Here is a 26,042-nt window from a genome sequence, read left to right as displayed (position 1 = left end):
AAAAAAAAAAAAAAAAAAAAAAAGCAGCCAGGCATGGTGGCACAACACTTGTAATCCCAGCATTTGGGAGGCTGAGCCTGGAGGATCACAGTTCGCAGTCTCAGCTACTTAGTGAGGCCCTCTGCAACTTAGTGAGACCCCTGTTTCAGAATTTTAAAAAATGGGGCAGAAGGTATAGGTCAGTGGTCGAATGCCCCTGGGTTCCATCCCCAGACACGCAAAATAAATTAAATAAATAAATAAATAATAATAAAAAGGAAGCCAGGCATGGTTGTACATGCTTGTAATTCCAGCACTCAGGAGGCTGTGACAGGAGGATTGCAATTCAAGGACAGCCTTAGCTACTTAGTGAGGCCCTTTGCAACTCAATGAGACCCTGTTTCAAAATAAAAGAATAAAAAATAGGATTACGGGTGTAGCTTGGAGGTAATGCCCCTGGATTCTATCCCTAGTACCACAAAAATAAATAAAAAATAATAAAACTGGGCTTAGCAGTGTAGCTCAGAAATAGTATACCCGAGTTCCATCCTCAGTGCCACAAAAATAGAATGATAAAAGGGTTGGGACTGTAGTTCTGTGGCAGAGTCCCCCTAGGTTCCAGCTTCATACTACCAACACACATACACACACAAAATACAAATAAAAATAAAGCTGGGTGTAGTGGTGCACACCTATAATACCAGTACTTAGGAGGCTGAGACAGGAGGAGCACAGGTTTGAGGCCAGTCTCAGCAATTTAGTGATACTGAGGCCCTACACAACTTAAGGAGACTGTTAAAAAAAAAAAAAAAAAAAAACAGGGCTGGGGGTGTACCTCAGATGTAGAATCCACCTGGGTTCAATCCCCAGTATCACCCAAATAAATAAATACATAAAATTAACACAAGTTTTATGAGAAGCCTGATATATCTCAGAACTAAAATCAAGGTCAGCAAGACATTCCTTTCTATAGGCTTAGATAGGATTCAGTCCTTAACTTCTCCAGCGTCTTGGCTCCTTCCTCCATCTTCAAAGCCAGCAAAGGCAAGGCAAGGCCTTCTCACTGTATCACTTGGATCTTTGTGACTACACGGGACCCACCTGGATAATCCAGAACACTATAACTTTAAGTCAGTCAATGGGCAACCTTATAATTCTATCTTCAACTTTTTTTTTGGGTAGTATTGGGGATGGAATCTAGGATTCTACCTTTGAGCTACATCCCCAGCCCTATCTTTTTTATTTTGAAACAAGTTCTCACTAGATTACTGAAGAGTCTTACTAAGTTGCTGAGGCTGGTTTCAAACCTGTGGCCCCCGCCACCTTCTTAAAAATCATTTATTTTGAAGCAGGGTCTAGGTTGTGGAGGGCCTAAGTAGCTAAGGTTGGCTGTGAACCAGTGATCCTCCTGTCTTTGCCTCCCAAAGTGCTAGGATTATAAGCATGCACCACCACATCTGGCTTATTTTATTTTTTTGGTGGTACTGGGGTTCCTGGAAGCCCTTATACCTCCGGGCCACACTCCCAGACCTATTTTTTTTTTAATACTTTTTTATTTTGAAACAGGGTCTCTTAAGCCCGCGCGGCTGGCTTCAAACCTGTGTGATCCTCCTGTCTCCACCTCCCAAGCGCGGGGATTACAAGCATGCGCCACCACTCCTGGCTTGGCTTATTTTGAAACAGGGTTTTGATAGATTGATGAGTCTCACTACTTGCTTAGGCTGTCCTTGAACCTATGATCCTCCTATCTCAGCCTCCCAAACACTGGGATTACAGGCATACACCAAGCCCCCACTAAAAAAAGGTTATTTTAAGTGATTTGTCACCAGGTATGGTGGTGCATGCTTGTAATTCCAGTACTTGGGAGGCTGAGACAGGAGGATTACAGGTTCGAAGCCAGTTTCAGCCACTTGGTGATGCTTTCAACAAACTTAGCAAGACCCTATTTCCAAATAAGAATTAAATAAGTCTGGGGGTGTACCCCAGAGGTAGAAGGCTCCTGGGTTCCATCCCCAATACCCTCCCCCCACACACACACACTCCCACACAAAATTATTTTTCTGGCACAGACCTGTAATCCCAGTAATTGGGAGATTGAGATAAAAAGATTACAAGTTCAAGGACAGCCTCAACAATTCAGCAATACCCCCTTTCAAGACAAAATATAGGACTGGGGTATAGCTCAGATTGCCTCTAGGTTAAAAAAAAAAAAAAGTGAATTGTCAACAGGCACTGTGGCATACACCTATGATTCCAGTACTCAGGAAGCTGAGACCAGAGAATCACAGGTTTGAGGCCAGTCTGAGCAACTTGGTGAGGTCCTCAATAATTCGAGACCCCGTTTTAAAATAATAAAACCAGAAGTGGTGGCGCAAATCTGTAATCCCAGCATTTGTGAAGCTGAGATAGGAGCATTGCAGGTTCAAAGCCAGCCTCAGCAATTTTGCAAGGCTCTCAGCAATTTAGCAAGACCCTGCTTTTTTTTTTTTTTTTTTTGTGGTACTGGGTGTGGAACCCAGAAGCTTCCTACCTCCGGGCTATACTCCCAGACCTATTTTCTCTTTTATTTGGAAACAGGGTCTTACTAAGTTGCTGAGAGCCTCACTAAGTAGCTGAGGCTGGCTTCGAACCTGTGCGATCCTCCTGTCCCAGCCTCCCAAGCGCAGGGATTACAAGCGTGCGCCACCACGCCCGGCAAGACCCTGCTTTTAATTTAAAAAAGTTTTAGGGGTATAGCTTGAAGGTAGATTGCCCCTAGATTCAATCCCCAGCACCACAAAAATAAAAAGTGATTTGTCAGCCAGGTGTGGTGGCATAGGCTTATAATCCCAGCATTTGGGAGGCTGAAACAGGATTATGGGTTCACGGACATCCTCAGCTACCTAGTGAGGTACTCTGCAAGTTAGTGAGACCCTGTTTCAAAATAAAGAATAAAAAATAGGGCTGGGGGTGCAGCTCAGGGGTAGAATGTCCCTGGGTTCCATCTCCAGTACCACACACACAAAAAGAAAAAAGTAAACCGGGCGTGGTGGCGCAAGCTTGTAATCCCTGCGCTTGGAGGCTGAGACAGGAGGTTCGCGCAGGTTTGAAGGGAGCCTCAGCTGGCTTAAGAGACCCTGTTTCCAAATAAAATATAAAATAGGTCTGGGAGTGTAGCCCGGAGGTAGAAGGCCCCTGTGTTCCATCCCCAGTACAAAAAAAAAAAAAAAAAGTGGTTTGTCTATGCACAGCAAAATGTAGGGCAATGTACATGAAGTTGACATTGTACTATACACACACCGGGGGTTGAACACAAGGAGATCTACCAGTTATATCCCAGTCCCTCTTGTTTTTTGAACTTGTGATCCTCCTACTGCAACCTCTGCTGTCTCTAGGATTACATGGGCCACCCTACCCAGCAAATTTTCTTTTGTTACAATAAAAATAAAAAGGTAATAATACTGAAAGCTGACAATATCACTTCCTTACCCAAATTCCCCACCTTTCATACACTCCTAGCATTTGGGGTTCTTTACCACATGGTTCCTGACCTCTCCAACTTTCTGCGGCTTGAGCATGACCTGTATTTTCTGACCTGTGCCTTTTGTTCAAAGTGCTCTCCCCTGCTTTTCCATGTCCATAGTCTACCATCTTCCTTTAAGGCCCAGCTCACACTAACTCCAGCCTTCACAGATTCTCTTATCTTGGTATATTTCCCCCTGCTTAAGCCACACTAGGCTAAAAAGACTAAAAAATAGGACTGGGGGTATAGCATGGAGATTCAATACCTGGGTTCCATTAATGGTACTGCAAAAAAAAAAAAAAAAAAAATTCAGAGAGGAAAAAACTGAAGGCTAAGAAACACCTAAAAGGCGAAAGACCAAAGAGGACCAGTAACAATCTGATAAACTGTCATGGAAAATAAGGGATAGCCAACTTAAATTCCAACTGTAAAAATATCTTAATTCATAACATAAAAGTTCCAAAGCTGGGTGTGGTGGCGCATGCTTGTAATCCCAACATTTGGGAGGCTGAGACCAGAGGATGGCAGTTCGTGGACAGCCTCAGATACTTAGTGAAGCCCTCTGCAACTCAGTGAGACCGTTTCAAAATAAAGAATAAAAAGTTGGGCAGGAGCTGTAACTCGGAGGTCAAATGCCTCTGGGTTCCATCATCAGAACCTCAAAACAAAACTTAAAAGTTCTAGAGATACCCCAGTTTAACCAACCAATTTAAGTGTTTTATATCCTTGACAAGGCCAGATAAAGAGGAGCCAGGTCTTTCTTGTTTAGTGTAGGTTGTAGGATGCCTATTACATACTCTGCTTGGCGGACTAGTTCTCTTTGGATAAGGCATCACAGTACTGATCTCAGAAGTACTACTCTGCTGAATAACAGAACTCTATCCCACCTGTGTTTGGAGAAAACCACACCCCTGGGCTCAGTGGTAAAGCACTTGCTTAGTACACACACAAAATATAGAGCTGGAGTATAGCTCAGAGGAAGAATGTTTGTGGGTTCAATCCTGAGAACCATAAAAAATATGTAAATAGAAAAAACATGGCCAAAAATATAATTGTATACTAGCAAAAAGCTGGTTTTTTGTTTTTTGTTTTGGTGGGTCTGGGGATGGAACCCAGGGGCATTTTACCTCCGAGCTACACACCCTGCCCTATTTTTTATTCTTTACTTCGAAATCGGGTCTCACTGAGTTGTGGAGGGCCTCACTAAGTAGCTGAGGCCGTCTGCGAACCATGATCCTCAGGTCTCAGCTTCCCGAATGCTGGGATTACAAGCGTGCGCCACCATGCCCAGCTCAAGCTGGGGTTTTTAGAATACTAGATAAGGTGGGACATAACTGTAATTGATCCTCAACCAGGGGATCAATGTTTGGAAATTTTAGCAATGAAAAGAGGAAGCTCATTACCACAAAAGGGTCACAGAGAATACTTACCTGCAAACATGAAATTATATCTTTAGAGTTGTTAAAGATTTTAGCATGTACCCCAATCTGGTCCTTGGTCAGGATAATGGAGGTCTGAAGATCTAGCCTTACCATCCACATTAAATAATTAGGTAGAAGGACGCCTCATTCTCCACATACTGCAATTCCATCAGGCTACTACTTCACTGCAGTTCCATCCAGTGATACTGCAGACACATGGCGAGGCAGAAGATGTACCAACAATGTTCAACAGTGACAGAAGATGCAGTCTTACTTCCAGAATTTCACTTTTGGAATTGTGCCTTGCCAGCGAGGGGGGTAGCCCATGGCCCTTCCCAAAAAAGAAGCAGGCACAAGGGCCAGGACTCAGGCTCCATTTTGACCCAACGTTTATTGTCCTTTTACAACATATCAATTTTTGGTTTAGAAACTGCTTGTGATTAGTTTCCCAACAATAACTCAAAAGCATGTAAAATAAAATCAACCTACTCTCTATATATAAACACCCAGCAACTGTGGCCCCTCACCCACCTACCCAGGTTGGCTAGGGGAAGAGAGGGCTTGGGCAGTATCAAGTGAGGTACAGACGCCTTACTGCGGGAGGTGGTGGTATTGCCTTGGTTCATACCGCACATAGGTCCCCTGCACTGCCCCCAACTATAAAAGAAATGGCGTAGGCACAAGGCCCAATTCTCTTGTTGGTAATTCACTCTCCGCCTCCCAAATGAAAATCACTTTTATTTTATCGCTTTTGTATTTTTTTTTGCAACAGAAAACCCCTGTCCAGAGTCTCACTGGTAGCTGAACTGTTCAAACTGAGAAATGGAGCAGGCCGTGGGCACACCCTGGTCCCTCCTGGGCAAATGCTCCCACCCCCAGGGAACAAGGTCCAGCCAGGCCAGCTCGCAGCATGCTGGCCACCATCACTTAGCCATACAGGTCATCGTCATTATCTTCCGTGTACACGCTGCCACCTGTGCCACCTCCACTGCCCTGACTGGGGCCAGCTCCACCCTGGTTCCCTGAAGGGAATCTGTGTATATAAGAGCAGAGACAAAAAAGAGGATTAGGTTAGGTTAGATTAGGGCCTATGTAGTATTTCCACCTCCACCCTCCTTAGGATTCCTACCATTTTATATATATAGGTCCCTAAGGCAACATGGCCCATTACCCACAACCAAGCTACCTGAAGCTGCCGAAACCTCGACTCTGCTGAAGCGTCTGGGCAAACATTTCATACTTCCGAATATCATTGTCACTGACGGAACGACGGGCAAAGCGCATGGCTTCCTCAAAGTGATCTCTGCGGATCTCTGGCACTGGATCATCTTCTTCTACCTCCTATGAAATCGATAAACAGACCACCCAAAGCTGGTTAAGGTTCAGCCTTGACTCTATTCCTTGGCCTCCTGACTGGTCTCTCATCCCTCCAATCCAACCTAATTAACACGCAAACTTCCTAAAACTGATTCACTGCTCTGCCTAAAAACTTATCAGTGCATTCTGGAAAAGGGAAAAGACGCTGACTAAAGTGGCCTGAGAGAACTTTTTGAGATAATATAAATTTCCTTACCGCAACTGTGTAGCAGTTATAGAACTTATATACATTTGTCTAAAAGCACAAATTGGTAACTACAAAGGATGCACATATATATTATTGCACCAATATCATACCTTTATTGATAAACCTAAATTTTAAAAAAATGTCAACAGCTCTCAGGGCTATTAGTCTCTACCTATTGACCTTGCTCCATTAACATAAAGACATTTTTTGTGTGTGTGGGTACTGGGGATTTAATCTATGATAGTCCTACCACTGAGCTACATCTTCAACCCTTTTTATTTTGAGAGACAATCTTACTAAGTTGCCCAGACTGGCCTTAAATTTGCCACCTTCCTACCTCAACTTCCCAAGTTATTGGGATTATAGGTGTGGGCACTACACCTGGACTAGTTATATATATATATATATCTTAAATCCACTGAGTTGCTCCCATTCTGCTACTAAAACAAGCTATCCCTTGATCCAAATTCTACTTTTCAAAGCCCAGCTAAAGCCCTCCCTCTCCTATTGAGAGGCTACATTAGTTCATTAGTAGCTTTTTTTTTTTTTTTTTTTTGGTACTAGGGATTGAACACAGGGACATTTTACCTCTGAGCTACACTCCCAGTCCTTCTTGAAATAGGGTCTCACTAAGTTGCTGGGACTGGCCTTGAATATGCAATCCTCCTGTCTCAGCCTCAAATACTGGGATTACAGACGTGCAACCTCATTCCCAGCTCTCAATAGTAATTTTAAAGTTTTTAGTGGAAGAAGCACTGTAACACACCCCTTCCCTAGAGGTAAAGAAAGTCATTCACTATTTTTAAGTCCAAAACATGGAGCCAGTATATACTGGGAAACGAGATGATGGAATCTTCACCTTTACAGAGCACACACACAAATTTTGGGAGGTCTGTGGATCACCTGCCCCAGTATAGGGATAGATTTTCATATCCCAGGTCTGAAACCCTTTTCCATTTGTTTACTGTACAATCACACTTTGATTTCCTTCAAGGAGCCTAGTTTAAGCTGAGCGTGTAACCTGCCCATTTCTTCTAAACCTTATTCCAGAAAGAATACGTATTCTTTCTGAATACTGGGATCATCATCCACTCCCAGTCCAGTGCTCTTTCTTTTCACATCAGTGAATACTTCAATATTCTTTCTCTTTGATGCTCTGGCTCAACATTTTCTTAAATGACCTTTCTAATACCTTCTACTCTCAACTCAAGGACATACATGGTAGAATATATTCCCTCACTCACTACGGCACATCTAGGGAAAGAACAAAGACTCACCATGGCCGATGGGTTTGTCTGTCTCTCCCTTTCTCGCCTAATCTCACTCTCGATGGATTCACGAATGGCCAGCTTACAAGCACGTTGGCAAATCTCTGTTAGGTCAGCTCCAGAGAAACCGTTCGTCATCTTAGCCAGGAACTCCAAATCCACATCCTAAAAGAAATAACAGAGCTACCATAGCATTGAGCTTTCCCTCTCCTGGAATATATTGATCTCTGGGCTACCCAAGTACTCCCAACTCCAGTTTGCTCTACCTTCTGTCACCCAATTTTATTTGATTCTAGATTATCCTCATACGCCAAATCTCCTTTCCACTTTCCCTTTTGACTAGCCCCAGCCTCAGAAATCCCAAATGGAATCTCATTCAAAAACCAAATAGCACTCCACACCAGCCTCACCAAAGTCCCTCTGGCCCATGACCCTGTACCTGCCTTGGCAACTGGAGACTTGCGCAGGTTGGCCTTAAGGATGGCAACTCGAGACTTCTCATCAGGAAGGGGGATGTAGATAAGCTGGTCAAGGCGGCCAGGTCTAAGGATGGCAGGGTCAATAATGTCAGGCCGGTTGGTAGCGCCAATGATGAACACGTTCTTTTTTGTGGACATGCCGTCCATTTCTGTCAGGATCTGGTTGATGACTCGGTCAGCAGCCCCACCACCATCTCCAATGTTACCACCACGAGCCTTGGCAATCGAATCCAGCTCATCAAAAAACAGCACACAGGGGGCAGCTTGGCGGGCCTATGGAAGAGAAAGATTGACTCAAGCATGAACACACTGGGTCTCAGTCATCAAAGGAAACAAAGACAACCTTCAATGTCCTGGCTAAGCTACCAGCAATGATTCTGACTCAAGAAGCATATGCTCTCCCTACCTTGACACCAAGAAGTAAGAGAGCACAGTCTTTTATAGCTCACCTTGTCAAAGATTTCCCTGACATTGGCCTCAGATTCTCCAAACCACATGGTGAGTAGTTCAGGACCCTTGATGGAGATGAAGTTGGCCTGGCATTCATTAGCAATGGCTTTGGCCAGCAAGGTTTTCCCACAGCCTGGAGGTCCATAGAATAGAACTCCCTTGGAGGGTGTCATACCAAACTTGAGGAATTTGTCTGGGTGTTCCACAGGATACTAGAAGAAAAAGGAAAAGAATTCAAACTTAACTCGGTATTTTGAAAGAAACCTAACCAAACAGAAGCATTTCTTCCACCACTTTATGGTATACTCTACAGTCTAAGAACCAGGTTCTCCAGTGCCTCCAGCTAGAAAATAGCAGATTTCTGAGTGGTGTTCTCATAACTCTTACAACAAATATGCAGATCCCTGAGACCACCCTAATCAATCACATCATACTGAGGCAGTGACTCACTCTAGACCAAGTTACCCTACCTGGACTAGCTCCTGAAGTTCACGTTTGACATCTTCCAGGCCCCCAATGTCTTCCCAGGTTACTTGTGGTACCTCCACCACAGTTTCCCGCAGTGCTGATGGGTTGCTCTGACTCAAAGCCCACTGAAAAGGGAGAAAAAAAACAGTATCACTGCATGGGAGGGAGTCAAAGTTTGTGTGTTTATGCTTCAGGTGAAGATATAGTCCTTACCCGGAAGTCATCCATAGTCACTGCAAGAGAGTTCATGACCTCAGCATCAATGGTCTCATCTTCTAGGTCAATAAGATCCATCTTTTTGCGGATGGCCTGCAGAGCAGCCTCCGAGCACAGGGCTGCTAAGTCAGCCCCCACATGCCCATGAGTTTCATTGGCTACCTGCAGAGAGAAGATATATTGATTAGTCTGTCTCGAAGACTCAGATGTCTTAAGACTCAGATGTCTTAAGCTCAGAGACAGAATCCTACTCCCTTCCTGACTCCTATGTCTTGAGTCCTCTCATCCTTGAACACACATACATTAGCAGATTCCTCATTAGCTGAGGTTTAAGTACTCAAACCTAGATTTGGGTCCTGCAAAAAATGCTGCCCCAACAATTATGGGTTACTTTTAAGGACAATTGCCTGCATTCAATCTTATCTCCCTTCTTCCACCCAGGGATCAAAACCAATCTTCTCTATCTTAAGCTTATGTCTCTATCCATTTCCCTATAACTCTTAGAAATTGAGATATCCTAAATCCAGGTCAGCCCACATCACCACTCCACCTGTTCCAGGTCCACGTCATCTGCCAGTTTCATGTTCTTGGTGTGGATCTGAAGAATTTCCAAGCGTCCTGTAGCATCAGGAATTCCAATATCTACCTCCCTGTCAAAGCGACCTGTGGGATAGTGCATGAACACAGGGCTCATTTTTGGTCCAAAAGGAAAAAGGGATAGGCCTATGGTTCCAACACCTTATCCCAGGGCTGTTCTGATGTTAGCACTGAAAAGTCCAATGACTGGGAAACCCCTCAATCTCAGACAATCAGGGTGGTAGGTCACTCTAGATAGAACACAGAAGGGAAAAGGATTCCTGGGCTCTATCACTGAAAAAAGCTTCAAGAAATCCTCAGGATTAGGTGACTTAAAGGACAGAGGCGGTACCAAGGAGATTATGCCCCAAAGACTCATGATGGCCCTATTAGCAAGGACTGGTTGAAAGAAATCTGGGGTCCTTACCAAATCGCCGTAGGGCAGGGTCAATGCTGTTGGGTCTGTTGGTTGCTGCCATAACTATTACATGTGCTCTCTGCTTTAGGCCATCCATAAGGGTCAACAACTGTGAAACAATTCGCCGTTCCACCTCCCCATGAGTCTGTCAGGACAGAGTGTCTGGTCAGAAGAAAAGTCAGGTACTTTCAACCACCCTCCCTCTCCCTGTTAGGTAAATTCCTACTTTCTCTCTTTTGGGAGCAATGGCATCTAGCTCATCAATGAAGATGATAGCAGGAGCATTCTTTTCAGCTTCCTCAAAAGCTTTACGAAGGTTGCTCTCAGACTCACCAGCCAACTTGCTCATGATCTCAGGACCTGAAAGAACACAGAATGAATGAAGGCAATGAGAAAACTCTATTATTACCTAACCCCAAAAGAAGTCAATTATATTGTTTGCCCAGCCCAGAAATAGGTCCTGGGTGAGAAGGTGGTAACCGCCTACCTTTTCACAGGACCTACCAACCATTATTCCAGGACAGCTACCAGGCTAGGCTAGAGAGAAGCCTCAAAGTATAAAAGATGAGAGTCGGGTGTGGGGGCGCATACTTGTAATCCAAGCATTCGGGAGGCTGAGACCGGAGAGTCACGGTTCACAGACAGCCTCAGCTACTTAGTGAGGCCCTCTGCAACTTAGTGAGACCCTGTTTCAAAAAATAAAAAATAGGGCAGGGGGTGTAGCTCAGGTCAAATGCCTCTGGGTTCCATTCCCAAACCCACACACACACACAAAAAGTATAAAAGATAAGAGTAGATCCTCTGGGACCTCTGGCCAGAGTAGGTGGCAGCTTATCAACTGGACCTCTACCAGTTAAATACCATTCTCAGAGAGCTCAAATATATCCACATATACCCCTCCCTTTTTTTTTGATGTACCGGGGACTGAACCCAGGGGCGATCTACCTTCAAGCTATATACCCACCCCCTTTTTTGTTTCCAAACACAGGGTCTCACTAGGTTTCTGAGGCTGGATCAAACTTTTTATCCTTCTGAAGTACTTGGGATTTGAAGTACTGTGATTATAGGAGTAATTCACCATACTAGGCTAGCATGTATTTTTTTTCTCATTCCAGCTTGTTCCCCCTATATCATAGACTATCCCACAATCCTTCCCAAAGGAGGGGGAAGAGAGAGAGCACCAGTGTAAAATATCTTTCCCTTGCTGTTTATCTGCCTCTGAAGTACAGCTGGATGGTGGTACATGCTTATAATCCCAGTACTTGGGAGGCTGAGACAGGAAGATCCCAAGTCCACGGCCAGCCTCAGCTACTCAGTGAGGTCTTCTGTAACTTAGTGAGACCCTGTTTCAAAATAAAGAATAAAAACTAGAAGTAGGAGCATAGCTTGGAGGTAGAATGCCCACAGGTTCCATCCCCATTTTCTCAAAAAAAAATAAAAATAAAAAAATAAGTAAAATAAAATGGGTTGTATTTAAAAGAAAAATGTCCCTAGGTTCAATCTCCAGTACCAATCAATCAATCAATCAATCAAAGTACCCTACCAGAAGGAGTTAAAGTGTGCACAAGGGCATGATTGAAAAGATGTGTCCATGAACTGCCGAGCTCAGAATAGTGTCTAAACAGACATAATATGAACCAAGTCTCTTACCATTGATCAAGAAGAAGAAAGCTCCAGTCTCATTTGCCACAGCTCGGGCAATCAGGGTCTTTCCTGTCCCAGGAGGACCATAGAGGAGGATTCCCCGAGGAGGCTGGGGACCAACAAAGACTATGATTATATTTAAGACTCCCACTTTCTCCCAATCCCACTCATACTAAAAATGGCTTAACTAGAACTCTAAGAGAGGATGAGAATCAGGGTTCAGCCCAGATAGCATTAATATAAAGCCCCTGCCAGGTGTGGTGATACGTTTGTAATCCTAGTACTATGGGAGGCTGAGACAGGAAGATCACAGGTTCACTGACAGCCTCAGCTACTTAGCTGACACCCTCCGCAACTTAGTGAGACCCTATTTCAAAAAAAGATTAAAAAAAAAAAAAAAAAGACTGGGGGTGTAGCTTGGAGGTAGACTGCCCCTGGGTTCAATTCCCAGTTTCCTCACACACACACACACACACACACACACACACACACACACACACACACCCTTGAGTAGGGTGTGGTAGTGCACACTTGTAATCCTAGTACTTTAGAGGATAAGAGGATCGCAAGTTCAAGGACAGCCTCAGCAGAGTATTAAGTCCTTCAGTAACTTAATGTTATCCTCTTTCAAAAAAAAACAAAACAAACAAGAGCTGGAGATAAAGCTTAAAAGGTAGAATCAACCTCTAATACTAAAGAAAAGAAGCCCTTGAGCAGGAGGCATACGCCTGTAATTCTGGTCTTTTCTCAAGAAAGCTGAGACAAGAGGATCACAGGCTCAAGAACGGCCTTCGCAAGGTTCTTAGTAACCTAGCAAGACCGTTTCAAAATGAAAAAAAATTGGTTTATGCAAAAGAACTTATTAGTCTGCTCTTTCCCCAACTATTAATAGTTTTAATAAATGTAGAGCCTTCTATAAACTCAAAAAAGAAATCACAGCCAGGCATGGTGGTGCATACTTGTAAGCCCAGCATTCCGGAGGCTGAGACCAGAGGATCAGGGTTGGCAGACAGCCTCAGCTACTTAGGGAGGCCCTCCGCAACTTAGTGAAACCCTGTTTCAAAAAATAAATAAAAAAATAGGACATGGGGTGTAGCTTGGAGGTCAAATGCCCCTGGGTTCCACCCCCAGAACCACAACGCAAAAAAAACAACAAAAAAAACATAGACCCTCTCATCAAAGCCATATATGAAAAACATCCCAGGATTAGATACTTCTTAGTCATTAATCACCACCCTAGACTTGATCCCAGAGTACAGGATGCTCACCTTCACACCAATTGCCTTAAAGAGGGCAGGATGTCTTAGGGGCAGCTCTACCATCTCCTTTATCTGAGCCAGCTGCTTCCTACAGCCACCAATGTCATCATAGCCTACTTCATTCAAGGATTCTTCTTCATCCTAAATACAAAGAAACAAAGAAAGGAGAAGGCAAGAATACAGTTATCAGCAAGAGTTGAGTTTCTCCTATCTTAAAATGACTATAAAAATCCCAAGGCAAAGAATTCTAGAATGGCTCTTCCCTCTCACAAGCCCTCAGTCTTACTGGGAAGGACTTGGTAAAACTAAAGGTGGAAATGCTTGAATGGCAAAGGCCTGGATGCCACTATCAGCTTTACTCTAAAAAATTATTCCCAAGCTGGGCGTGGTGGCGCACGCTTGTAATCCCAAAGTTCAGGAGGCTGAGACCAGAGGATCGCGGTTCGCAGAGAGCCTCAGCCACTAAGTAGACCCTGTTTCAAAATAAAGAATAAAAAATAGGGCAGGGGGTGTAGGGTGTAACTCGAAGGTAGAATGCCCCTAGGTTCCATCCCCAGATCCGCAAAAAAATTTAAAATATTAAAAACAAAATTATTCTCAGACTGGGAATGTAGATCAGTGGTATAGCTCTTGCCTACTGTGTACAAAGCCCAGGGTTCAAAGGAAAGCAAGGGGTAGGAAGAGAAAAAAAAATTCCACTTGAGTTCAATTAAAAATTCCTAGTATTGGGTTCTTTCAAAAAACACCTCTATCCAGAAATGAATAGATTGGAGGTTTTCTACTTCCAGAAAGAAGTTTAGTTACAAAAAGCACCAATCTTGATAGCTATACCACATAACTGCCAAACTAAGTAAAATTGGGTACTGGAATCAGGAAGTAATAAACTTACCTCTCGTTTGATAGGCTCTCCTTCACAGTGAATCACTGTATCTGGAGCAACAATGCAGTAAGGGCTGGGATCTGTCTCCACAACTTTGAACTCCACAGCACGCATCCCACCCCGGACAAGGAAAATGTCTCCTATGAGAACAAGCAGTACAAACAAAGTTAGAAGTGTCAAATGCTAAAAGAATTCCTCAGATCTTAGGGTCTAAAATATGAAAGTCATCAGATATTGCCCTAGCTCTTCTCCCCACTCCACCTCCCCTTGTCTTACAGCCAGGCGTGGTGGCGCACGCTTGTAATCCCCGCGCTTGGGAGGCAGAGACAGGAGGATCATGCAGGTTCAAAGCCAGCCGTGCTGGCTTAAAAAAAAAAAAAAGTATAAAAATAGGTCTGGGCGTGTAGCCTGGGGGTAGAAGGGTTTCCAGGAACACCAGTACCACCAAAAAATAAATAAATAAATAAATAAGAGTTACAAGCGGAAAGCCAGACGTGGTGGTGGCACATGCTTGTAATCCCAATACTTGGGAGGTTGACAGGAGGATCACACAGGTTAGAAGCCAGCCTCAGCTACTTAGTGAGGCTCTCAGCAACTTAGTGAGACCGTTTCCAAATAAAATATAAAATAGGTCTGGAAGTAGGTAGCCCAGAGGTAGAAAAGCCCCTGGGTTCCACCCATAGTAACACACACACAAAAAAAAAAAAAAAAAAAAAAGAGAGAGAGAGAGAGAGAGAGAGAGAGAGAGAGAGAGAGAGAGAAAAGAATCCAAGACTGAGACAGAAGGATCGCAGTTCGCTGAGCCGAGTCTCAGGTCCTTAGTGACGCCCTTTGCAACTCAGTAAGACCCTGTTTCAAAATAAAGAATTAAAAAATAGGGCTAGGGATATAGCTAGGAGGTAGAACGCCCGAGTTCCATTCCCAGTGCCGCAAAATAAAATAATCGGGCCGGGCGTGGTGGCGCACGCTTGTAATCCCAGCAGCATTCGAGAGGCTGAGACCGGAGGATTGTGGTTCGCGGACAGCCTCAGCTACTTAGTGAGACCTGGTTTCAAAATAAAGAATAAAAAATAGGGCGGGAGGTGTAGCTTGGAGGTGAAATGCCCCGGATTCCATCCCCAGACCCGCAAAAAAAAAAAAAAAAAAAAAAAAAATTAAATTAAATAATTGTGCTGGGGGTGTACCTCAGACATAGACTGCCCCTAGGTTCAAACCCCAGTACCAAAAAAAAAAAAAAAAAAAAAAAACTGATATGCCAAAAGCCTGTGAAGTTTTTTTTGTTTTGTTTTTCTTTTTTTGCAGTACTAGGGATGGAACCCAGGGACATTCTACCTCCCGGCTATACCCCGGCCCTGTTTTTTATTCTTTATTTTGAAACAAGGTCCTGGCCCTGTTTTTTATTCTTTATTTTGAAACAAGGTCTCACCGAGTTGCAAAGGGCCTAATTAGCTGAGGCTGTCTGTGAACCGCAATCTTCCTGTCTCAGCCTCCCAAATGCTGGGATTACAAGCTTGCGCCACCACACCCAGCTGCCTGTGAAGTTTTAACTTCTGGAGTACAAGCAGCCCAAGCTTTGATTTCATGTAGAGCTGTGCATTTTGTACTATGACACAGCCAAAATGGACCATTTCTCCTTCAGAGATATATGAAATCATTTATTCTCCTGAAGCTCAGAGGGAGGCAGAAAAGAAAAATGAACACATGGCAGTATACATGTGTTACACGTGTATATATAATATATATATGAAAAATGAGACAGATATTCCAAGGTTTACATTCAAGTATTCAGACAAACACCTTAAGCTTACTTCCTAGGATTATCTCTTACCTTTCCGGATGGGCCGGTAAGCTTCAAGGAAGTACGGCTTAAGGTACACCTCAAAAAGATTGCCAGTGATGCCTTCTACAGTGTCATCAATGGGTAGCACGTGGATACGTTTGCCGTACTTCACATCAGGGCATGGCTGGATGCTGAGGATGACAAGCAGACTCTGCATTACCAACCACACTGCAGCCCCAAGAACTGGGCATCCAAAAAGGCCTGGTACAGACAGCTGATGGCAAGCGAAAGAGAAAAGGCAGGGATGGCTTTAGATGAAGAGAGGAAGGCAAACAAGGTGGGAATGAGGGCAAAAGAACAGCCAAGCAGAACTAAGATGGGTCACATTTGGGGTGGAATAGTAAGTAGTAGAAGCCAATAGAACATGTTGCTGCTACACTGAGCCAAAATTAAGAACATTTTGGGGGCTGATTGAGTATACTCGGTGGGAAAGTGCTTGCCTAGCATCTGTAAAGAAGCCCTGCGTTGGATTCTCAGCACTAAAAAAAAAGGGTCTTGTATGCTGTGCATGGTGGTACACATCAGTGATCCCAGTGACTGGAGGCTGAGGCAGGAAGATCACAAGTTGGAAGCCAACCTTGGCAACTTAGGGAGACCCTGCCTCAAAATAAAAAAAGGAGTCAGGCATGATGGTGCATGCCTATAATTCCAGTACTTGGAAATCTGAGACAGGAGAATCAGAGGTTCAAAGCTAGCCTCAGCAACCTACTAAGACTCAACAATGTAGTGAGACCCTGTTTTTTTTTTTAAAAAAAAGTTGGGAGTATAGCTTGGAGGCATAATGCCCAATCCACAGTACCAAAATAAATAAGTCTAAGGAGCTGGGGATTGTGAGCACATGCCTATAATACCAGTAGTTGGAAGGCTGAGCCAGGAAGATCACAGGTTCAAGGCCACCATCAGTAATTTAACAAGACCCTTAGTAACTTAAGTGACACTCTAATTTCAAAATAAAAAATAAGCCGGATATGGTGGTACATGCTTGTAATACCAGCTTTTGGGAGAAATGAGACAGAAGAAGCCGGGTTCTCAGCTACTTAGTGAGGCCCTACACAAGTCAGTGAGGCTGTTTCAAAATAAAGAATGAAAAAATTGAACTGGGGGTATAGCTCGGAGGTAGAATGCCCCTGGGTTCCATCCCCAGACCCTCAGAAGAATAAATAAAAATAAAAAATAAAAATGGCTGGATGTGTAGCTCGGAGGTAGAATACCCCAGGGTTCAATCCTCAGAAATACCCAAAAAGGAGGTCTGAGGATATAGCTCAGTGATAAGAGCACCCCTGGGTTTAATCCCTAGTATTAGGGAAGAGCAATTAGGAAGGCTGACAAAGACATGCACAGCCTAACTACTGGGGTAGTCATCAGTGATATCCAAGGATGGTCTCTTCTACCTAATACTAATGCTAGTCTCAATATTACAAGGGGAGGCCTTTGTCTGAGTGTCAGGGACAGAGAAATAGAAGTGAAAAAAAATAATATAACCTTAGCCACATGGTCAGAACACCTTAAAGTGACTATGCACCCTCAGGAAGTCCATGAAACTTAAGGCTGAGATAATCTTGGTCAGGTGACTAGTGGTTGGGGAAGCCTCTTACCTAGTAATGGGGGAACAGGCAAAATCCTTCACATTGGAGCTATCCTAGGTCTGACTCCAACTATCCTCTTAGGTTAACTTACTTAAAAAAAAAAAAAAAACTACTAAAAGCCCATTTCTCATTCTCATACTTGCTACCTCATTCCAGCCCTACCACAAGCCATTAATTGACTTCTTTGTTTGTATGGTACTAGGGATGGAACCCAGATGCATTCTACCTCCGAGCTACACCCCCAGCCCTATTTTTTATTCTTTATTTTGAAACAGGGTCTCACTGAGTTGCAAAGGGCCTCACTAAATAGCTGAGGCTGTCCTCGAACCCGGATCCTCCTGTCTCAGCCTCCCGAATGCTGGGATTACAAGCGTGCACCACCACGTTCAGCTGTACAAGCCATTAAGGAGATTATTTGGCTGATATACACTCTTCAATGGCATCCTAGGATGAAATGTAGCTCTAGTAGCAAAAAATAATAAAGGCATCAAGAAAGTCAAAGAAGGCCGGGCGTGGTGGTGCACGCTTGTAAACCCCACGCTTGGGAGGCAGAGACAGGAGAATGAATCACACAGGTTCAAAGCCAGCCTCAGCTACTTAGTGAGACCCTGTTTCCAAATAAAATATAAAATAGGTCTGGGATTATAGCCCGGAGGTAGAAAACCCCTGGGTTCCACCCCCAGTACCACTAAAAAAAAAAAAAAAAGTCCAAATATCAACTCGTTCCAAGGGTCATGCAGAGGTAGTTTCTGAAGTCCAGGAAGGCAGAACTGAAACCTAAAGAGAACCCTAAAACATGGGTCTTCCCATAGCTAGCAGACTTCCTGTATCTGCAGCTGCCAAGGACTTTATCCTGGCTAAAATGCAGGAGGGTACTACCTATAATGCAGGCTATCTCTGGCCTCCCATCCCTGAGGGGCCAAGAACCCCACACACACCTGATAACATCCCCTAGGCGTACACGAAGGTTATTCCGAACAACTCTATTCATTCGAATCTTCTCATCAGAACATGTGTCATCAGAAAGCACAATGCACACAGCTTCCCGCCTCTTCTTTCCTTTCAGCAACACTGTGTCACCTCGGAACAACTGCAGTTCATCCATCTTGGGCTAAGGAAAGAAGGTTAAGGCCTTTGGGTCACTGGGTAGAAGAGGGTAAGCAGCAGCCCTGGAGGTTGGGATTCCCAGTAAACCCCATTCTATCTGCAGTCACTGCAAGAAAAATGAGAAAAGAAACCTGGGAAATCCCTCAAGTAAGTACAATGAAGAAAGACTGGACGGTAGACCCAACTTACCTGGGACAAGGACACGACACTGTTGTCCTCGTTGATGGCTTCATCAACAATTAACCGATTAGGACGGTTCTTCTGTTTGAGAATAGCTGTTGATAAGTCATCACCTTTTGAACTAGAAGGAAGAAACAAAGTCAGTTCTGATAGATATTCCAGCCTCAGGGATCATCAGTCTCCAAACTCACACTCATGAATGTGAGAGGTAGATGAAGGCATTCCTATAGGAATACTACAGAGCTCAGATAAAAGAAATTCAGATATAGTTACAAGGAACAATATTTGCCCATATGACACTTCTCATTCTAGCAGCTACTAGTATTTTTGAACACTGCTGTCCCACCTATTAGGTCCCATGTGATCCTGCACCAGGGTTAGGAAACATGGCCCAAGAATCACAGAAGACATAATAGAAGTGGAGGCTGATAACAATTATGGAAATAAAAGTAGTCAGAGCCTGGCGTGGTGGTGCACGATTGTAATCCCCGCACTTGGGAGGCAGAGACAGGAGGATCACGCAGGTTTGAAGCCAGCCTAAGAGCTTAAGAGACCCTGTTTCCAAATAAAAAATATAACAGTAGGTCTGGGCGTTTAGCCCGGAGGTAAAAGGGTTTCCAGGAACCCCAGTACCACAAAAAAAAAAAAAAAAAAAAAAAAAAAAGCAGTCTTAGACTGTATGGGAACAACTGTTAAAGAGTAAGAGCTCTTCAGTCAGACCTGTTACTGTGAATTTCAACCCTGCCAATGCTTAATTGTTAACTTTGGGCAAGTTAGTTAGCCTCTCTGGACTTTAGTGTCCTCATCTGTAAAATGGGGACTAGAGAAGTACCTATCTCAGAGATTTACAGGTTTTTCTTTTTTCTTTTTTAGTTTCTTTAGAGGAACAGTCTACCTGAGCTACACTCCTAGCCCTTTTGTTTTTTTAATGGCAGCACTAGGGATGGAACCCAGGGGCATTTTACCTCTGAGCTACACGCCCAGGGCTTGCTAAGTAGCTGAGGCTATCCACGAACTGTGATCCTCCAGTCTCTGCCTCCCAAATGCTGGGATGACAAGCATGTGCCACCTATTTTACTTTACTTTGAAACAGGGTCTCACTAAGTTGGGGGAAGGCTTCACTAAGTAGCCCAGGCCAGCCACAAACCTGCAATCCTCCTGTCTTAGCTTCCCCAAGTACTGAGATTACAGGTGAGCCTCCATGACCTTAGAGGTTTATAGTTTTGAGATAATGAATGTAAATGCTCAATGTAATGTAAATGCCTGGCACTCCAGAGTAATCTTCCAAGGGAATGTGTGAAACAGACAACTTCCCTTAGAGCCCAGGAAGGTCCCAAGTCTCATCAAGCAAGTCTGGGGACAATGCAAAATTATTAGCACTACCCTCCTCACAAAATCTGTTAAATGCCAGAGTATTTCCTAGTACAAGAATGCCAAGCACCAAACTCATTGTAATCATAAAAAACACGAACAGATCTAGAACATTCAGAAAGAGGTTCCAAGTAGTGGAGGGGGGCACATTTTGTAAACCAGGCTACTCCACAGGCTAAGGCAGAGGATCACATATTGGAGACCAGCCTAGGCAACTTAGTGAGACCCTGTTTAAAAGAAGAAAAAAAAAATTTAAAGGGCTAGGAGTGAGCTGGGCATGATGGCACATGCCTATAGTTCTAGTTCTTGAGAGGCTGAAAAAGGAGGATCACTGGCTCCAAAACAGCCTCAGCCTCCGAAATTTAGCAAGACTCTCATATAATAAATACCCTGTTTCAAAAAAATAAAAAATAAAAAATAAAAACAGGCTGGGGTATTGATCCTATAATGCCCCAGTAACACACACGGGCTGGAAATTCAGAGATAAGAGTATTTGCCTAGCATGCACCAGGCCCTTGTTTAATTCCCGATACCGAGCTCCTCTCCCAAAAAACAAAGAAAGGCTTGTGCTGAAAAGGAGAGTCACAATAATTTCTGCAAAAGCATACAACTCCACAGAGTTCATTCGAAAGTCAAAATCAACATCAGCCAGGTGTGGTGGCATACACCTGTAATCCCACTACTTGGGAGGCAAAGACAAGAGAATCACAAACTCAAGGAGAGCCTCAGCAACTTAGTAAGACCCTGTTAAAATTAATAAATAAAATTAAAAAATAGAGCCAGGCATAGTGATGCACGCTTGTAATCCCAGCATTTGGGAGGCTGAGACAGGAGGATCATGGTTCGTGGACAGCCTCAGCTACTTAGTGAGGCCCTTTGCAACTCAGTGAGACCCTGTTTCAAAATAATGAAAAAACATAGGACTAGGGAGTGACACTCAGAGGCAAAATGTCCCTGGGTTCCATCCCCAGTACTGGGAAAAAAAAAAAAAAAAAGAGAGAGAGAGAGAGAGAGAGAGAGCCAGAGACAGAGAAAAATTAAAGAATAGAAAAAGGTGAGGATGTAGCTTGGAGGTAGAATGCGCCTGGGGTTCAATCCCCAGTACTGCAGCCATCACCACCACACACACACACACAAAATGTCAAAACCAAGATATGCTAGCCAGGAGTGGTGGTACACACTTGTAATCCCAGCATTCGGGAGGCTGAAACTGGAGGATTGCAGTTTGAGGACAGCCTCAGCTACTTGGTGAGGTCCTTTGCAACTCAGTGAGACCGTGTTTCAAAATAAAGAATAAAAGCCAGGCGTGGTGACACACACTTTTAATCCCAGCATTCGGGAGGCCGAGACCTGAAGACTGTGGTTCGCAGACAGCCTCAGCTACTATTTAGTGAGGCCCTCTGCCACTTAGTGAGACCCTGTTTCAAAATAAAGAATAAAAAATAGGGCAGGGGGTGTAGCTCAGAGGTTGAATGCCCCTGGGTTCCAGCCCCAGACCCACACAAAAATAAGAAAGAATAAATAGTCCTGGGGGTGTAGCTCAGAGATAGAATGCCCCTGGGTTCCATCCCCAGTACTACCCCCCCAAAAAAATATAGGACATATGAGACAAATTCAAATTCTTCTTACCCAAAGTAAGGTTGCCTGAGTTTAAACAAACTCAGTTTCTACTGTTTCCTGGAAGTTTTAGCTAACTCATCTCCAGTCTTCACTTAACCAGATTCAGTGTTATCTCCTTTAAAGAGCTACCTCCTCTTACTAAGGCTGAGGAAAACAAAAGTAATAACCATAATAGGCCAAGCAACAAAGGATGTTAAGAAAAAACGAGCAGAAGAACTTTCTTCAAAAAATTGAGTGCCTACTATGCACCAGGCACTGTTCTAAAAGCTAGGGATACAGATTAAAAAAAAAGACAAAGCAATATTTCCTATAGAAATATTTTCACAAGAGAGAGAGAGAGAGAGATACCTGTGTTATAGAACACCAAAGAAACCTCATTTAACAAAGAGAAGCTTTTGCTAACCCTCACTCATAGTCTATATCTTCAACCACTGCTTTTTTTTTTTTTTTTTTGGGTGGTACTGGGGGAGGAACCCAGAGGCTTTCTACCTCTGAGCTATACTCCCGAACCTTTTTTATATTTTATTTGGAAACAGGGTCTCACTAGGTTGCTGAAAGCCTCACTTAAGTAGCTGAGGCTGGCTTTGAACCTGTGCGATCCTCCTGTCTCAGCCTCCCAAGCGCGGGGATACAAGCATGCAGCACCACACCTGGCTCTCAACCACTGCTTTTAATCTAGTTTCCAAGAGTACAGTTTCCTCATCTGTTACTGCCTTGCCTATTTGAATAGTGTGCTGTTCTGGGTGCAATGCTGCAGACTAGACTCCATCAAAGTTTTTAACACTTGAGTATGGTCAATGTGATAGTTAAGGACAATATATGTAAAAATCACCAATTCTTTTATTCCCCCCAACCCATCAAAATACTCTTCTACCCTTCCAGGGGATCCCCATCTTCCTGTTTGATTTACAGGACTGGGACTAAAGAAAAATAAAATACCACATGCCTCAAGTTATCATAGTTTGTATTTTAATCTCAAAGCTGCATTGTAGGAAAACCTTCAATCTGCCTACTGTTCTTGACCCTGATTCTAGAGATGAGTTGGTATGTCCTACACCTAAGGCAAAAACCTTAATTCCCTATCTATGGAGATCAGAGGTGAAAATCTCTCATGTCAATTCCCCCCTGACTATAGACTAAAAGCAGTTCTGGAGTCTTTGGAGGCATCCTCCACTGTCTTGTGCATGACTCAGGCCCTTTCCTGAACCCCAAGAGGCCACCGGGGACTTGGAGAAGGTTCAGATAAGTCATCAAAATGGCCTAGAGGTTAGAAACTGCATAAGATGCCAGATTTCAAGAATTTTAATTTTTAGTTTTAAAAATAAAAGAGGAGAGGCTGAGACAGGAGGATCACGCAGGTCCGAAGCCAGCCTCAGCTATTTAGTGAGGCTCTCAGCAACTTAGTGAGACCCTGTTTCCAAATAAAGTATAAAATAGGTCTGGTAGTGTATCCCGGAGGTAGAAAGCCCCTGGGTTCCATCCCAGTACCACCAAAATAATAATAATAATAATAATAATAATAATAATAATAATAATAAATAAATGTTTGGATATAACTTGAGAAATATTTTAGTATCAAGTCGTCTTTTTAAGCACTCAATTCAGCAACTTGAGAAAAAGGAACACACCTCAAAAAACTAATCTCTTCAAATCAGGAAGGTAATTTACATAGAGTTTCAGTAGGCTGGTTGGGGTGTATGTGTGTGTGTGTACATGTGCGCGTTTCTTGCCTCTCCACCTCTAGATTCTAAACTGAATGGGCTGAGGTAGCCAGGTTTTATCTGATGCTTTCTTGAGAGAGGTGGGTGCCACAAAGCCCCAAGGTCCAGAGAATTTCTCAAGATGTTTGGAGAAAGGGGTGTGTGTGTGTTTCAAAAAATTAGGGCAACCTGAACCTGCAAAGCGAAAATACAGGAAGGCCCAGCAAATAAGAACTGAGATACGAACTTCACCAAGCACCTAAAATAGAGAAAAATACCTTTCTCCCCACCCCCAGGTCGTAAAAGACGAAAAACTGACTGAAGCGACTTCGTGTTTACAACAGGCCTAAAGTAGGAAAACAGGGCCTGGCCCCTCCCTAACAGCCCCTCACCACCCCGGGCGCGGGGGTGCGACTCCGCCAGCTCCCGGCTCGGGGCCCGCCGGCCGAGCCTCCCCCGCCCGGCCTCCGCCGGTCCCGGCCTCCGGGCTCCCGAGGCCTTCACGTGGCCCGGAGTCCACGCCCACCGGGCGGCTGGGGCCTCGGGCTCGCGGGGCCTGCTCCTGGCGGGCCCGGGGTCCCCCGCGGGCGGCTCGGGTGCCCACGGGCAGGCGGCCCGCGGCCGCGGGCTCCGCGCGGGCGGCGTGGGCCCGAACCCCTCGCGGGGCCGGGGCGGCCGCGCCGGGAGCCGACCGGGCCCGCCGGGCCTGCATGACACAGCACGATCTCGCCGGGCTCCGGCCTAGGGGGCGCACGGGGACGCGCCGCTTTCGCCCGGGCCGGCGCTTCTCCCTCCTTCCCGGCTCCACCTCTCGGACGCGCCCCGGGCCGGGCCTACCCAGCCGGCGGGCCCCGCGGTGCGCGCCCCCGCAGCGGCGGCGGCGGGCGCGCGCACACTCACTCGGCTCCGGAGGCCATGGCGCGCGCCTCTCCCGGTCGGCGGCTGTGGCGGCCCGCGGGTAACGGCTACGAGAGTGGCAGGCGACCGACTGGGCCGCGGCTCGGCTCTCCCAGGCGCGGGGCGAGCGGCAGCTACAGACCGCAGGTGGCCTCCCTCTCGCTTCCTCCCAGCGGCACTGGGGCGGCAGGCGGGCGGGAGACGCTGGCTCCTGGTCTGTGAGGGGGTAGCGGCGGCGGCGACTCAAACGACGGCTGCAAACGCTTAGCTGAGACTGAGCCGAGAAGAGCCGAATCATCGGAAGGAAAGCTGCTCTCACCTCAGCCAATCAGCGACGGGCCTAGAAACTCGCGCCCGCCTCTCCGTGCCTCTCCCCAGCAACCCGGGGACCGTAGCCAATCAGAAAATTCGTTTGTGGCCTGGCTCCCGCCTCAGGAATACAGCACGCCTAGTAACGCCACGTCAATTGGCCACAACGCTACGCTTCCTCGATGGATTGGGATTCTCGACCAATCAGCTAAAGGAACAAGGCCAGATCGACTGGTGAAAGGAGAGCCTTTAATCCCTTGGAGGCGGACTCTCCCACTTGGCTCTAGTTCATTGGCTTCTGAGCTTAGCCTTCTGGAAGAACCTGGCACAATGGATTGAACCCTTGTATTAGTCTAGTTCTGTTGTAATGGTAACCCACTCAATTTCTTCCCAACGGGGATCCTCTTACTCCCTCACCACACCAACCCTCCTCCTTGCCTCTTTAACACACTGGCCCCAGCCGGGCGTGGCGGCGCACGCTCGTTGCTCTTTATTTCCAGTACTTTGCAAGTACAGGATTGCAGGTTCAAGACCAGCCTGATAAATTTATTTATTTATTTATTTATTTATTTATTTATTTTTTTTGTGTGTGTGTGTGTGTGTGGCACTGGGGATGGAACCCAGGGGCCTTCTACCTCCTGGCTATACTCCCAGACCTATTTTATATTTTATTTGGAAACAGGGTCTCTTAAACCAGCAAGGCTGACTTTGAATCTGCGTATTCCTCCTGTCTCCGCCTCCCAAGCACGGGGATTACAAGCTTTTGCCACCACGCCCATTTCAGCCTGATTAATTTAGAGAGACCCTGTTTCAATACTAACTGGGGATGGAACCCTGAGGCATTCTATCTCCGAGCTACATTACAGCCCTATTTTATTTTTTTATTCTTTATTTTAAAACAGGGTCTCAATGAGTTGCAAAGGGCCTTACTAAGTAGCTGAGGCTGGCTGTGAACCCGGATCCTCCTGTCTCAGCCTCCTGAATGCGGGGATTACAAGCGTGCGCCACCACACCTGGCTTACCATGGGGTATTAATACTAACAACTGAAAGAGGAAGGGCATTCAAGTCCAAAGAGGTCAAAGGACAACCACAGAACACAACAGATTCAATAGAGCACAGAGCAGCAAGAAAAAATACATGCTGAAATTAGAAATCCCTGGGTCCAAATTGATATCTGGCTCTGACTGTAGTCAACAGGCAACTCTCTGTGGTACGCTAACTCAATTCACCCTTCACCCACTACCCATACAGCCACATTTCAAGACAGGTCAGTTTCCTAGAATCTGGAATTAGAGTGAGGGTGGGGA

At 45.0% G+C, this 26,042-nt stretch overlaps 1 protein-coding gene across 1 annotated transcript; it reads right to left on the bottom strand.

The window, feature by feature from the left end:
- Positions 1-5,829: 5,829 nt before the first annotated feature.
- VCP (valosin containing protein) lies at positions 5,830-18,661 on the bottom strand (the record flags this gene model as incomplete). The annotated part of the gene is made up of 15 exons (XM_080708726.1): positions 18,489-18,661; positions 15,953-16,095; positions 14,134-14,264; positions 13,254-13,385; positions 11,992-12,094; positions 10,568-10,701; positions 10,351-10,486; positions 9,898-10,010; positions 9,345-9,509; positions 9,134-9,256; positions 8,663-8,875; positions 8,178-8,486; positions 7,744-7,899; positions 6,089-6,243; positions 5,830-5,935 (listed from the first exon to the last, which is right to left on the bottom strand). The coding sequence occupies exons 1-15, from the start codon at positions 18,653-18,655 to the stop codon at positions 5,830-5,832; spliced, it is 2,286 nt and encodes a 761-aa protein (XP_080564852.1). The 5' UTR covers positions 18,656-18,661.
- Between the last annotated feature and the right edge of the window lie 7,381 nt (positions 18,662-26,042).

Source organism: Muscardinus avellanarius, assembly GCF_963383645.1.
Source record: "Muscardinus avellanarius genome assembly, chromosome: 13".
NCBI lineage: Eukaryota > Metazoa > Chordata > Mammalia > Rodentia > Gliridae > Muscardinus > Muscardinus avellanarius.
The sequence above is the reverse complement of the archived record's forward strand: the minus strand, read 5'-3'. Positions and strand labels throughout refer to the sequence as shown.